The 16337-nt window shown below is 36.5% G+C and overlaps 1 protein-coding gene across 2 annotated transcripts; it reads left to right on the plus strand.

Moving 5' to 3' along the window:
• Positions 1–1463: 1463 nt before the first annotated feature.
• NIPSNAP3A (nipsnap homolog 3A) lies at positions 1464–13609 on the plus strand. 2 transcript variants are annotated; one of them, XM_032240243.1, is made up of 6 exons: positions 1464–1734; positions 4752–4962; positions 6457–6615; positions 8078–8227; positions 12585–12671; positions 12762–13609. In XM_032240243.1, exons 1-6 carry the CDS (start codon positions 1675–1677, stop codon positions 12836–12838), a joined length of 744 nt encoding a protein of 247 aa, XP_032096134.1. In that variant the 5' UTR covers positions 1464–1674; the 3' UTR covers positions 12839–13609. The 2 variants fall into 2 exon arrangements, with proteins under 2 accessions (XP_032096134.1, XP_032096135.1); XM_032240244.1 differs by lacking the exon at positions 8078–8227.
• Positions 13610–16337: the final 2728 nt, after the last annotated feature.

Genomic DNA, 16337 nt, shown 5'->3' on the forward strand with positions numbered 1-16337 from the left:
GGAGGGGATATAGCCTTCAATGAAATATCCAGGTCAGATCACCTTACAGTGAGGCCTGCTACTTGAAGAGATCCACCCATACTTACAGTGCTTTTAACATTTTTTTCTTGCTCCAAAACATATTTTTAATGTAAACATCAATAGACGCAGGAAGGAAAGTGTATTTTGAGAGAGTAGTATGAAGAATCCTAAGTCCTAAATATCCAAGTCAATAACTAGAATCCTGAGCACTTTTAGAATTCCACTAGCACTTTTATTCTTTGTATCTTACTGTATTTTTCTTTATATTATTGGGCAATCCTGATATATTTACTCTTCATTTGCTTATCTGTTTCCTCCAACCTGGATGTTCCGAGAGAACAGGATCTTTGACTTTTGAGCAGTTCCATACCCCTTTCTGGAAAACTGCCTGGAACACGGAAGGAATTCAGTAAATATTTGTTGAATAAGTAAATGGATTGGCAATTACAGGGTTAAAAAATGGTCTAAGAAAATAATTTACTCATATAGGTCCAGTCCTGATGCAAAGGATTTCTTTAGTCTTGCACAGTTACAAATGGATGCCGCTCTTCGAGAAAAACTGAGGCAACCCTTCCAAAATAATTTTTAAAAGCCTTCCTTCCTGTGAACAGACAATTCCAAAGCCCTTCCACAAAGCACAACCAATACAACCACAGTTCATAGTCTTTTAATAACTCCCTAGTCCTCAAGTTGTAAGCAATTTTACATTTATGGGTATAATAATGTAATTATTAGCAAGAATAATGTAAAGATTAATATGTAGGTTACTGTAAATAATGTAATAAATTACTGTAAATTAATTAACAAGCATTAATAGATGCAGGAAGACAAGTGAATTTGGAGACAGTGGCATCTATCAGACATAAATCCTCATCTGCCACAGAAGGAAGTCAGCACATACTATCCATAACTGAAAATGCAAGAAACAGCAGGAAATACTTCTTACTTTAAAACATGGAAACAAGCATTAGAAAAAACAGCTTAAAATGCTGACGGTGTTTACTCTGGGAACCAACACTCCCGGACTGGGAGGACTAGACTAGGGTATGTTTAACTTAGACTTTTTCATATCAGGCTCGGTGCTGCCATTTCTCTGAGCTCGTGGAAAATTTAATCAGGAGCCTTCTAAGATCACACTGGGGTGGCCATGGAAATGGAGAACACATTAGTTGCAGAGAGGTCAGGCTCAAACACACGTCTACCACATCTAAAACTGAAAACCTGCACGATTTTAAATGCAAAGCACTGCACATGCACGCACTCAACACCTCTCCTTCCTTCTCCACGGAGGAGGCACGCACAACCCGTGCACATTTACCAAACCACACAACTGCGCACTGCAGCGGAAGAGCTGAGTGAGGGCCCAGAAAGGTGGAGCAGGAATGATCCCAGCGTTCAGTTAATTCTAACGTCATCTCCAACGTTTGGATAAAGAACGTTCCGGGAAACCAAAGGGAACCAAGGTTAAGAGAAAGACGCCAAGCCACGCGACCCGCCGCGCCTCCAGCGCCGGGGTGGAGCTGACCCCGCGGGGCCCCGCCCCAGCCTGCGTCCGCCAATGGTCCAGGAACTGCTACTTTCCACTCGGAAAATCTTAAGAGGAGTCTCAGAAAGGACACGGCTGGCTGCTTCTCTCAACGCCGAAGCCGCGCCATGCTGGTCCTCAGAAGCAGCCTGACTAGGGCGCTGGCCTCACGGACGCTCGCGCCTCAGGTACCCGCCGCGGGGGCGCCCAGGCCCTCGCCCGAAGGAAGGGGAGGGGCGGGGGGGGTTCCGGGAACGTGCGAGCCATGCGCATGCGCTCTCCGCCAGGCGCGCCGACAGTGGGCGGCGCGCCGCCGCCGAGGTTTTAGCCTGAACCCCGGAACCCCAAGACTGGAGTCCCCGGGACGCACGTGAGGAGGCCACTGCTAAGAGAATACTCCCAGCCAGGGTCGTCTGGCGGGCAGTCGCGGTCAGAGTTTTCTAGCCTGAATGCCACACCCACCAGGACACACCCGAGGCGCCGGCTGTTGTGTTTTTACCGCCCAGCTACATCGCAGCTGCGGCCCAGGGAGCGCTCCCGCGTTGTCACCTGGCGCTTTCGGGCCGCCTGTGGGTTTGGGGCTTTCCAAGCGTCCGCCCTCTCTAGACATCAGGTTGAAGGAGGAAATGGCCAACCAACCGCTTGCAACGGAACCGGCCTCCCCCTTTCAAATGAAACACACAACTTCGAGCATTCCGCGGAGATCCTTGAAGAGGAGGCCCAGGGTTCGGGTGGGGCTGGACCCTGCCCGCCACCCGCGCTTAGGTGGTCGCTCCCCCAGCCAGGTGGAGACCGGAGTCTCCTAGCAAACAGGACGATGACAGATTCTTTCAACCTTAGATGAGAAATGGACAAAATGGAGCTTGTTATTCTCCCCTAACTTTCGGGAGTGGCCTATACTGTGCAGCAAACCCAGACATTTCTTTTCCTTTTTATGTTTAGGACTTTACTCCTTTCACAAGGGGCAGGATAGGAAGCGGATTCACCTATCCTAGAGGCAGACTGAAGAACGCTAAAGAAGACCAGCTAATGTCCGTTCACCCCAGATTAACAATCCAGTCTTTAATGATTCTCCAGTGGGGCAGGGCCAAGAATTACCTCCTTATGGCATTATTCTGAACTTTGAGTTTTTAAAAATGTCCATCAATTGTTCTCTTGTAAGTGGAGTGGAAGTCGTTGCTGGTGGGAATGAGCCCTAACTTGCAGATAAGGGAGCATGGACTACTTGTGATTTCTGTCCTTGCAGTTAAAAGTCATCCCTGCAGCAAAATTCTCTCCTCCCATCTGCCTCCCCCACAATACCCTGCTCCCCTGCGGTCTTCCTTCTCTAGTACCACCCTCCACACCTCTGTCTCATTGTAGGTTCCCTACTATATATTAATACTGCAAAAAAATTGTAAAAATGTGTACCTTTGATCAACTATTTTATCCCCCAAATACAAATTCCCCGAATGAACCTGAAACCCAGTTGTCACAAATGCCCCATTGACCTATCTCCAGATATATTTTAATAATTTTGAAATTATGGACACTAGGCACTTGTTTATTATACCAACATTCTGTTACTAGAGTTTTATTTAAAAGCACAAAAAGAGTGTCCACGAAATACAGGGGCAGCCGTTGTTTTTGTTGGTAGGCTTAGTCATTTGAGCAGTAAGCATACAACTCAGACATCAATAGAATTAACTCTAGGGAATTATCATTAAGCCTTATACATAATTACACAATTTTGTATTTTGTAAACAAAAATATATCAGAGCAAAAGCCTACTGCTTTCAAGCAGGTAGACATACTGGCTAACCAATATAAGCCCTGATTTGTCCATAGCTTTGTAGGTATCAAAACTGTCTTAATAGATTATTCTGGTGTAATCAACTTCAGGAAATAGCACATGCTAACCAAACTTACCTAAGATGGATTTATAAATTAGAATATGACGAGTGTCTGTATGTCATGCGTATAAGTATATACATATATACACACATAAATACCTACACAGAGGATCATCTTTGGCGAGGTAGTTCTTATCGAAAGTTCAACCAGAACACAAATTAGAAATTTACACGGAGCGTATGACTATTATGAAAAGAATTAATGGTTCTTAGGGATATTTTCACTAATGTGTTATAAATGGATTTATTAAATGTTCACATTGCTTCTGTAACTAGAAATAATCAGAAAATTTTGACTCTGAATTTTCTTTTCTCAGATTCCTGGACTAGCACTGTATTACAGTGTCGTCGGATAGGTCATACTTTCTATTTCATTAGTTACATTCCAGTCCTATTTTGACCAGTGGTTTACTTCAGTCAATTTAGGAAATACTTTGACCTGAATTGTAATTTCCATTTTTTTCAAGACCCTGAAAGAGTTTTCTGCTAGTAAACATTTTTTCATTATGCCTGCCAAAAGACGTCTGTAGTCAATAAAGTTCTTTGATATGCATAACTGTAGCACATATGCTCTTGACTAAAGATGCAATATTGGCTAATAGGAAAACTTCTGTAAATCTGTTAGAATGCTAACTGTAGTTCTTAACTGTATCATTAAGATCTCAGTTTCTGAAAAAGTGGCTAAAAGTGACAGTAAACCCCCGCTAGGAATAATGGTAACTGGATACTAAGCATATTTAATAGTTGTCTTTATAGACATCTCTATGTAAACCAGTGTATATGTGAGGCAGGAGAATAGAGCCTGGAGGTAGGGAACCTAAGGACTTCCTAGAACTAAATCAAATACCTCAGCTATAACAAGAAATATCCTCTTCATTTACATAGGGCGTGCACAGAGTAAATGATTTTGCAGCTTTACTTCATCCTCTTTATTTGCATTGGGCTTACACCAGGTAACCAATGGGAAACCTCTAGGGGGTATTTAAACCCCAGAAAATGCTGTAACCAGGACCCTTGAGCCACTCGCTCAGGCCCTTTCCTACCCTGTGGAGTTTGCTTTCATTTTCAATAAATGTCTGCTTTTGTTACTTCATTATTTCCTTGCTTTGTTTGTGCATTTTGTCCAATTCTTTGTTCAAAACACCAAGAACCTGGACACCCTTCACCAGTAACATACTGAGAATTGACAACAGAAGTACAAACATGAGTAATGAGTCTATGAGTGTTCCTTGTACCAGACTCAGATGTGGCTGTAACATAGTATAATGAATCCTATCTTCCCAAGATATTTACATTTGTCTTATCTTCTTCAGGTGTGCTCACCTTTTGCTACAGGACCCAGACAATATGATGGAACATTATATGAATTTCGTACTTATTACCTTAAACCCTCAAAGATGAATGAGTTCCTGGAAAATTTTAAGAAAAATGTTCATCTTCGGACAGCTCACTCTGAATTGGTTGGATACTGGAGTGCAGAATTTGGAGGCAGAATGAATAAAGTGTTTCATATTTGGAAGTATGGTAAAGAGTCGTCCAGTTTTAGCGTTCAGTATAGATTTTCATTCTCATAAATGTAACATAAGACTTCGTTCTTGGATCTATGTTACTATATATACATACAGGTTAACTAAGACTTTTGGACGCCTATACCAAAAAAAAAAAAATTCAGTTCCTATTCTTCCCAGTGGTACACCTCTAACCCCTTGCTGAAACTCTTACATTGTAAATTGGAAAACATGGCGTCTCATATATCAAGACATAAAATTGTGAACTAGACTTTAATCCTCAGAAAAAATGTTAAAATGGTTCGCTGTAAAGATAGTTTATGAAAAATTTAAAGCAGCAATTGTAAAAGTCCAAGTGGGTTAAGATCACAAAAGGAAAGAAGTATCTTTTCTTTTTTTGAAGCTAGGAGGCTGGATATCAGTATTTTAGCAGAAAGAACTCCAACCATTTAAGAGACTTCATGAATATGGAGGTTCATAGGGGATGATGGTTAACTTTCCATCCTCACTGAAATCTGAGATTTAATAATTGTTATGTTTAGAGACGTTTGTTTAATATCTGTACGCCAGAGTTTCAAGGAATTCACTGTCATACTATTTGAGGGAGGTAAAAGAATAAAAGAGAGTTCGTCCCATGTTGAAACTAACCTACACCTCGTTGAGTAAAGGAAGAAGAACAAGTTACAAGAATCCCCAGAATGCTTGTTATTCCAGTGTCTGTCTACATCAGACTTGATGATACCTAAAGAATTTTTAATAATTTCATTTAGTGTTTGGTTTAAGACTTTTTCCTGTTATAATAGAAAAAGCCCCATTAAAATACAATTTATGCTTTAGATGTGGTACAAGTTTTATCACAGCCCATTTTAAAAAACTAAGTTCTGATATACCTCACTTAAGTTGTAAGATAGGTATTCTTCCTTATCCCAATGTAAACCATATGAAACTCTTACCATTACTCTTATGAAGTCCTGACAGTAAATATAGTACTAGGCCCGTATGTTGGCAAATGTATGTAACTGTTTGGGTAACTTTAATAGAAGAGAAATTAAGTGCTGGGGAGAAAGAATGGGTGACAATAAGTAGGAGAATCTTTTTTTTGTTCAAAAAAGAGGCTTAAAAAGTCCAACCACTATTCTAAACTCTTTTCATATGTTAATTTAATCCTCATACAGCCCTGGAGGTAGATGTCTTATTATCTCAATTTCACAGAAACTGAGGCACAGAAAGATTCAATAACTTACCTAATTCACCAAACTGCCTACTACATGATAGAGCCTATAAAGCCTGTTATATGACATTACAATTAGTTTGCATTCCTACTACCCTTTTGTCCTTGAGCAACTTCAGGACAGATGGTCACATCTGTTTACGTTGGTGTCTCCAAAGGCTTAACACAGGGTCCTTATATGGCATCAATGAACATTTGCTGATTTGAATGAAACCCAGAAAAGTACAGGTGATTTAAAATTAAAACTTTTTATTTATCATAATTCTTTTCTTCCCACAGATAATTTTGCTCATCGAACTGAAGTTCGGAAAGCCTTGGCCAAAGATAAGGAATGGCAAGAACAATTCCTCATTCCAAATTTGGCTCTCATTGATAAACAAGAAAGTGAGATTACTTACTTGGTACCATGGTGCAAATTAGAAAAACCTTCAAAAGAAGGTAAGTCCTTCCTTGTTAGTCACTTTGAGTTTTGATGAATAAAATAGTAAAGAACTGAAGTGATAAAAACTGAAGTTCCTTTGGAAAAAAAATTAATCCTTTGTTTTATATAGGAACACACAGTGATTGCTGAGGTAGAAATAAATGAGGGCTCTTACCCTGTCCTTTAAAAAAATGAACATAAAATAATGAGATTTTTTTTTTCAGATTGAGATCTTACAGATTTGTAAAGCTTAACTGTGTTATAGAAAAAGTTGAAATGGTCAGTAGAGGTTGAGAATTTGTACACTGGGAGCAGGGAACATTTTGATAGGTAAAGGATAGCATAAGAAGTTTTGCCATAATTTTAAAATAGTAAAATATTTAAAATGTAAAAGCATTTCCATACATTATAACTAATCTTGAATCATTAAATACAGCTTTGCTTATAAAATTGACTATTTGGAGGAAACAGATTAAATGAAACTGCCAAGCTATATTACTTTAGTCTAACTTTTGTGTCTTCTTTCTTGTTTCTCAGTTTGAAAGTAATACTTAAGATTTGTCTTCTTGCTGATTTCACTTCTTCCTGACTTAAAGAAACTATTACCTCAATCCAGTTTTAAACAAAGGTCAGATTAGAAAACATAAACTAATTTAAATGTTATTTTACTTCCCCCATTATTCCCAACTTTGTAGTGTATTTAGGTTACAAAAAATTAGCAAAGTGTTCTTTGGATCTTTACCTACTTAGGTGTCCTCTCAGCTCTCAGCACTATCTAAATAAAACAGTTCACTTCTCTGACAGTGTCAAATCTTGGTTCTCCTCCTCTGTGTTCATCATTGCTTAGAAACTTTTGCATGCCTTTCCTACTAGTCCCCTAGTTTCTTTCTCTCCACCAGCCCTGTACTTCTGTCCAAAGTGTGCAATACTTTTCAAGTATTTACCTGGATATTTAGGAAAAATAAAACCATCTCTTTAGGGGTTTTTTCCCCCAAAATTCAGAGACATCACTTCAGGTCCACTCTTTGCTTTGCTGTTCCTGTTAAAAATGGAAACTTATAGGGAGAAATTATATGAAGAAAAACATAGTGGAAATTGGAAAGAATGAAAATATAGATTGGAAAATTCTTTTATTTTCTAAAAGTATAGACTCATGCAGCTCAAAATTCTGTTTCATCATAAATTCTCAACAGTTTCTTGACAAATTTTATAGATTAAAAATATTTCAGATAATAGTTGATAATAGCTTCCAGTTATTTTTCTTTGTCGTATGTATGATTAAGCATAGCAACTCACTCTTAAACATAGGCAAGGACTTTCTAAACATGAAAGAGAATGCAAATATAATAAACATGTCTACATAATACGTATGCATGTCTGATCCTCCCAATCTGTGTGTATAGATAGTGAAAGGACTAAGAAACATGATTAGATATTGCTTGAATATCTTCTAAAAAAATCGTTTTCTCCCTATTTTAGGAGTCTATGAACTGGCCACTTTTCAGATGAAACCTGGTGGGCCAGCTCTGTGGGGTGATGCATTTAAACGGGCAGTTCATGCTCACGTCAATCTAGGCTACACAAAACTAGTTGGAGTGTTCCACACAGAATACGGAGCACTCAACAGAGGTACAAGTGTCCGTTTCTTCTTATATGAAACTGTAATATGTATTGTGACTTAAGTTCCTTGGGTTCCTAGGTTCCTTGGGTCTCTCTCATTATAGAGTATATTTTATTATTTATTGCCAAATGTTTAGTTTTTTATAATTTTAAAAATTGAGAAAATCTGTTTTACATCTTATTTAGAATGTTAACAACTTATGAAGCCTTTTTCAAATGTTGAATAGCTGTTTTCCCTAACACATCAAAATGATTAAATTTATTTTTATTTATTTAAATTTTTTTAATTATACTTTCAGTTCTGGGGAAGCTCGGCCAGGCATGGTGGCTTATGCCCAGCACTTTGGGAGGCCAATGGGGGCAGATCACCTGAGGTCAGGAGTTTGAGACTCGCCTGGCAAACCTGGTGAAACCCATCTCTACTAAAAGTAGAAAAAATTAGCCAGGCCTGTAATTTATGGTGGGTATCTGTAATCACAGCTACTCTGGAGGCTGAGGCAGGAGAACCACTTGAACCCGGGAGGCAGCGATTGCAATGAGCCAAAATCGCACCATTGCACTCCAGCCTGGGCAACAAGAGCAAAATTCCACCTCAAAACAATCAAACAAACAAACTGAAGGACCTTCAAGAAATAATCTGTTACGTTCATCATTTCTTTTCCTCTGAATGTACTTTTTATTGATTTTTTAAAAAATATTTCTTGGGGTAGGAAGATTATCTCTAAGTAAAATAGTAATATATATTTTGTATAAATACTAAAGCCTTCCCCATAAAAATGTACCCATTTTCCACCATAGTTTTATATATATCTATATAGAGAGAGACAGTAAATATACATATATATTAAGGCAAATTTATTTATGGATATAAATTTAAGAAAACACATATTTGGGATATTTAACTTTTAAAGTTGAAAAACATTTCAATCAGAATTTCAAGGTATTTTGTGGCAAATTTAAAACATTTGTAAAGTTTATCTGAAAGGATAAAGGAGCCAATGAGGTAGCTAACACCTGTAATTCCAGCGCTTTTAAGAGGCTGAGGTGGGAGGATTGCTTGAGCCCAGGAGTTCCAGACTAGCCTGGGCAACACAGCTTGTCTCTACAAAAAAATATTTTAACGATTAGTTGGGCATGGTGGTGAACACTTGTAGTCCTACCTACCTGGGAGGCTGAGGTGGGAGGATCACTTGAGCCAGGAGTTCAAGGCTGTAGTGAGCTATGATTGCACTACTGCACTCTAGCCCCTAAATGACACAGTAAGACCCTGTCTCTTAAAGAAAAAAAAAAAAAAGGAACAAAGGATAAATGTCTAAGAATACCTAACTATGAAAGACTCATCATAATATCCAGTTGCCTTCCTATTATCTCTTTATGTCCAATGGACATCTCAAACCTAATGTACCCATCTTTATGCAGAAATTCAACTTCTTGTAATAATCTATCATAAGAAAATAGAATATATAAAAATAAAGATTGGAAAATACATGGGGGAGAAATTGTTATGAAAATTTTTAGATGTCTATCTCACATCATATGCTAAAATAAAGTCAAGATGGATTATACATTTAATGAAAAAAATTTAATTCATAAAATTGGTACAACAAAATGCAGATGAATTTATTTAGTAATGTGGATTGGGACTGTATTTGTAAGCCAAAAACAAATGAAGAAATGATGAAGAAAAAAAAATCAACTGAGGATTTTATTATACAAAGGCTCAAACTTTCTGGATGCCTGAAAATCACCATAAATGAAATTCAAAAGCAAAAATAAAAATTTATGCAAAAGTAGACATGCACATAGCTACCAAATATATATTAAAGAAAATGCAGATTAAAACAATAATGAGATGCCATTTTGTTACCTAATTAAAGGCATACCTATATGAAAATTCTATTAGATCAGGAAAAAAAATAAGTATTCAAATACTGTGTAGTGTTCACAAAGCCTTATTTTTATTGTCTTTGCCAGTATTACTTCTAGAAAATATGCATGGGTTCTATGTGTATAGGTGTGCTAAATTATACCAAAAAGAAATTTGAAAGTATACAACGTATGTGGTGGTCATATTTCAATGGGAGAAATGGTTAAGACTCTGTCTTAATAGTCTTTTTTTTTTTTTTTTTTTTTTTTTTTTTGAGATGGTGTCATACTCTGGAGTACGGTGGCACGATCTCAGCTCCCTGCAACCTCCACCTCACTAGTTTAGGTGATTCTTCTGCCTCAGCCTCCGGAGTAGCTGGGATTACAGGCATGTACCACCACACCCAGCTAAATTTTGTGTTTTTAGTAGAGATGGAGTTTTACCATGTGGGCCAGGTTTTCACCATGTTGGCCAGGCTGGTCTGAAACTCCTGACCTCGGGTGATTTGCCCGCCTCGGCCTCCCAAAGTGTTGGGATTAGAGGTGTGAGCCACCACACCCAGCCTCTATCTTAATTTTCTATACTGCACATACATAACTTTTACTTTTTTAAACAACTACTGAAAATTTGTGTTCATACACTTTTTCATTTAAATTCATTCTCAGTGTTAGAATTGGTAATCAGGGCCGGGCGCTGTGGCTCATGCCTGTAATCCCAGCACTTTGGGAAGCAGACGCAGGCAGATCATGAGGTCAGGATATGGAGACCATCCTGGCCATGGTGAAACCCCATCTCTACTAAAATACAAAAAATTAGCTGGGTTCGATGGTGCACGCATGTAGTCCCAGCTACTCAGGATGCTGAGGCAGGGAAATCGCTTGAATCTGGGAGACGGAGGTTGCAGTGAGCCGAGATCTTGCCACTGCACTCCAGCCTGGCGAAAGAACAAGACTCCATCTCAAAAAAAAAGAAAAAAAAAAAGAATTGGTAATCAGTACAGACATCATTTCTGGAGGGCGGTGTATACTATATACGCTATATGTAAGTGTATATATATAAGACATGCTCTTTAGTTCTCTCAACTTAAATTCTACTTTATATTTAGGAAATAATTAGAATCAGACTGCCTGGGTTTGAATCCCAGGTACACTACTTACCTTTTGACTTTGGATAAGTAAACCTCACCATACCTTAGTTTTTTCATCCATAAAATGATAGACCATTATGAGGACCTAGATTATATGAGGATTAAATGAGTTAATACATTAAAATGCTTAAAACCAGGCCTGACACATAGTTATCATTCAATAAATATCAGTAGTCTTTGAAATTATTATTATAAACATATAGCTGTGCTCAAGTGAAGTTTGTTAATATTGTTTACATTAAAGAAACATTGGAAATGTAGTATGACCTTTATGTAATACAGAAATCAATATACATGTACATCATATCATGTATTTATATAAGCATAGGCAAATATGCTGATTCATGTTTATTTGTATAAATATACAACTGCATATAAAAATACAGGCCAGGCATGGTGGCTCACACCTGGAATCCCAACACTTTGGGATGCCGAGGCAGTAGGATTGCTTGAGGCCAGGAGTTCAAGACCAGCCTAGGCCACGAAGTGGGACCCTGTCTCTACAAAAATAAAATTAAAATTAAAAAATCAAAATGCATATATATACAAATATGGAAAGAGATGCACCAAATATAAAAGTGGTTATTTCTAGGCAATATAGAAATAATTACAGTTTGTTTTTAAAATTTATCTGCATTTTCCTATACATCTAAAATTTATACATTAAAATTATATTAAAACTTCATAATTTTGTATAAGAAGAACATTTATTCCAGTATTTTATAGAATACTGAAATACTAAAAATAGTCTTAACAACAATAAGGGGATGGCATAATAAGTTGCTGTATCTGTAAGGAGGAATTTATATAGCCATTAAAAATTAATATTGCCATAGAAAATACTGCTGATTTTTAAAAATCTGTTACTAAGCTAAATCTGTTATTATAATATATAAGACACTGATTTGGTTTTACTCATTTTCTAAAGGAAATACAATACATTTCCATAGAGATTTTCTCTGTACTGTTAACATTATACCACTTTTAATTTTCTTCTTTGTATAATATAAATTTTTAATAGTAAACACAATTTGCTCATAATTTTGCTCTTTTAAAAAATAAAGTAAAATATAGTAGGAAATCTCAAATTTTGGGTCTCGTCTTGATTATGCCTCTAGCTGTTTTACTTTAGTACTTCCCTTTTCCAGCCTTCTATTTCTTCATCTATAAAACCAACTTAATTAGTTTATCAATTTCTCTAGTAAGTTTCTGACCCCTTTGAAATCTTATCACTAACATATTTAGTTTTACCTTTTTGATGTCACTATTTTGATTTAAAGAATAGGATGGTTTTGATTCATTATTTCTTATGAAGGCCATATTTTTTAGATATTTGTGATTTATTTCTGCAGTTCACGTTCTTTGGTGGAATGAGAGTGCAGATAGTCGTGCAGCTGGGAGACATAAGTCCCATGAGGATCCCAGAGTTGTGGCGGCTGGTAAGCTTTCTAACTAGGCATGAATTATTTTCAGAATAAATGTGATTGAGTCAGTAACTCTATATGCCTCTTTATGAAATGTTTTTCCAGTTCGAGAAAGTGTCAACTACCTAGTGTCTCAGCAGAATATGCTTCTGATTCCTACATCATTTTCACCGTTGAAATAGTTTTCTACTAAAATACAAAACATTTCATTAACTGCTATGAGATCTGTCTGCTAATGGTGCTTAAATTCTCCCAAGAGGCTCTTACTTTTATTTGAAGGACATGGTAAGTTAATTTGCTATGTTTCTTGCATCTTGAAGGCTACATTTGGTACTACAACTTCAAAAAATAGTTACTTTCTTCATGATATTTCAGTATCTGTCATACATTAAAAAATACTTTTCACTGTTTTAAGATCTTGACTCTTCATTTGCTTCAGAATATCTTTATAGCATTTTCTTATATTCAAACAACTCATATATGACAACTTTGTTTTATAGCATTTTCTTATATTCAAATGATAATGGTAACATTTCCATGATTGTAACAGCATTTTTAAATTATTAATATATTTTTTCAGCCTTTCCATCATGTCTGTTTTCCTGGGTTTTTTTGGCTTTTGTCCAGTGAATTTTATTTTGTAATACTAAGTAGGATTCATGAAAATTAACGTGTTTCTTTACTATAAAAAACCATTTGTGACATCTATATTAACTACAGTTTTCACATTAGTTATTTGACACTTACTTGGAAAATGATGGTGTTAGGTCCCGGTATTAAAAATCTAGAAAAAACTTTTGGTTTATGTGCTGAAATGTCTTTATTTATAATTAATTTTAACTACGATTTACTTCATTTTTGTCTTTGTTTAAGAAAGAAAATTGAGACATCCATTTGTTTTAATGTAATCTCTATGGATATGGAAATGTTTGCCCTAATAAAAGCCTACATATGCATTCTGGTCCTTTTTATTGAGTTTTATATATTTATCATCTCTGAAGCTATTGGTGTGTTGCTGTAAGGTAATGAGACAGTACCAATTTACTATCTTTACTGTAAATATTAAGTTACCTCAAGAAAATTACATGCCACTAACCCCAGAATCAGAGTTTTCTTTAGTACTGTCACAGATGTGGTAGGGTTTTCCTACAAACAACTTTAATTTTTGTTTTAATTGAGTGCTTCCTATTAAAGTAGATTTGGTACTTCCAAGATTATGAAATCTATATTTAAAGCTATGTTATTTTTACATTTTTATGTCATTTTATATTTCTGTTTTACACTGCTATTACATATAGCAAAGATAGTAAATTATGAATTAGCTATCTGAGGGAAATGGAAAACAGAAAGTATACTCATCCCTCATTTATGTAGCTCCCAGAGATTCAAAGGACAGATGAGTTTCCTACTATGGCAAAGAATACCCACGACTAGAGGTAAGAACCTATCACAGAAGTTAGAGGCATTTGCTCTGAGTTTTGTCTAAGAGTCTTCCATCTCAGTATTTATTTGGAAAGTTTTCAGTCAGGAAATTTCAACATCTAGAGTTTACATGTACAACTGCTGTCCTCCTATCCAGTTGAGCCAGCATTGGATCCACCTCTCCTGCTTTTGCGTGAGCAAAAAAACTATGCAGGAACACCATCAAGTACATTGTTCCCTTTGCCCACTTCCTATAATTCCCACCATCCTTTAACTAATGCCTATTTGTTATGAGAGGTGTAAAAGTGCATCTTCACACTCATCAGATCAGATGGGCAATAATAATAAATTGGTCAGGAAAACCTTATACATTGCTATTAAGAATATATATTTATAGAACAGTTTGACACTATTTAGAAAAGATGAATATGAACATAACTTATGACCCAACAATTCCATTTATATACTCTAGAGTAGTGGTTTGTAACCTCTAGTCTACACTGATCCTGAAGGAGTCTATGTATAGAATTTAGAGTCTGATAACTTGGATGGGTAAAAGTCCACATGTTCTCACTCATAAGTGGGTGTTGAACAGGGAGAACACATGGACACAGGAAGGAGAACATCACACAGTAGGAACTGTTGGAGGATAGGAGTTAGGGGAAAGATAGCAGGGGGTTGGGAGATTGGGGAGGTATAACATTGGGAGAAATACCTAATGTAGGTGATGGGGGTATGGAGGCATCAAACCATCACGGCATGTGTATACCTATATAACAATCCTGCAAAATCTGTACATGTATCCCAGAGCTTAAATTATAATTTTAAAAAAGTTCCATCTTCATTGGCACCAACTTCGAAGCATTTCTTTTGTTTGTGAAGGTAGGTAACAAACCACAATATTATTGGCAGGACCTGCGACTCTTTAGTAAGGAAAAATCACAGATATTGTCAAATTCTACTTATAGTTGTTGCAAATATAGAAAATTTATTTTACCTTCATTTCTACTTGAAAATTATAATACTTCTTACACCTACTATTAGATATTGTTATTTAATATCTTATAAAGAATAAGTCTATTTCTTTATCAAGAATTTGCTTTTAGCAATCCTAAGCAAAAAGAACAAAGCTGGAGGCATCACACTACCAGACTTCAAAATATACCACAAGCTATAGTAACCAAAACAACATGGTACTGGCACAGAAACATAAACAGACTAATGAAACAGAATATAGAACCCAAAAATTAATCCATACATCTACAGCCAACTGGTTTTTGACAAAGGTGCCAAGAACATACATTGGGGAAAAGACAGTCTCTTCAATAAAGAGTGCTAGGAAAACTGGATATCCACATGCAGAAGAGTGAAACCAGACCCCCACCTCTCAGTCTATGCAAAAATTCAGCTCAACGGGTCAAAGACTTAAGTGTAAGACCTGAAACTATAAAAGTAATAGAAGAAAATATAAGGGAAATGCTTCCGGATATTGTCTGGTAAAAGATTTTACAAATAAGACCTCAAAACCACAGACAACAAAAGAAAAATAAATGAGATTATGTCAAACTAAAAAACTCCACAGCAAATGAAACAAATCAACAGAGTGAAAAAAACAACCTATACAATGGGAAAAAATACTTTCAAACTATTCATCTGACAGGGATTCATATCCAGAATATACAAGGAACTCAAACATCACACCAACAATAAAAACCAAATGATCCAATTTAAGAATGGGCAAATGATCTGAACTAACATTTCTCTAAAGGAGACATGCGAATACCTAACAAATATATAAAAAACAATGTTCAACATCACTCTTCATCAGGGAAGTGGGGTACTATCTCACCCCAGTTAGGCTGGCTATTACCAAAAAGTCAAAAAACAAAGCTGGTAAGGATACAGAGAAAAGGAAAATCTTATACATTGTTAGGAATTTAAACTCTCAGAAACACTGTGGAGAACACTAAGGAGTTTCCTCAAGGTACTACAAATAGAATAACCCGCTACTGAGCATTTATCCAAATGAAAAGAAATCAGTGTATCAAAAAGACATCTGCCCTCCCCCATGTTTACCGCAGCAATAATTCACAAGAGCCAAGATACAGAATAAACCGAGGTGTCCATCAAGATTAATGGATAAAGAAAATATGATATATATATACACAATGGAATACTATTCAGCAGTAAAAAAGAATGAAATCCTGTCATTTACAGCAACATGGCTGGAATCGGTGGATATTATGTTAACTGAAATAT

The sequence above is a fragment of the Sapajus apella genome, unplaced genomic scaffold (genome assembly GCF_009761245.1).
Source record: "Sapajus apella isolate SASKATOON/1434 unplaced genomic scaffold, GSC_monkey_1.0 scaffold46, whole genome shotgun sequence".
In the NCBI taxonomy this organism is placed as follows: Eukaryota; Metazoa; Chordata; class Mammalia; order Primates; family Cebidae; genus Sapajus; species Sapajus apella.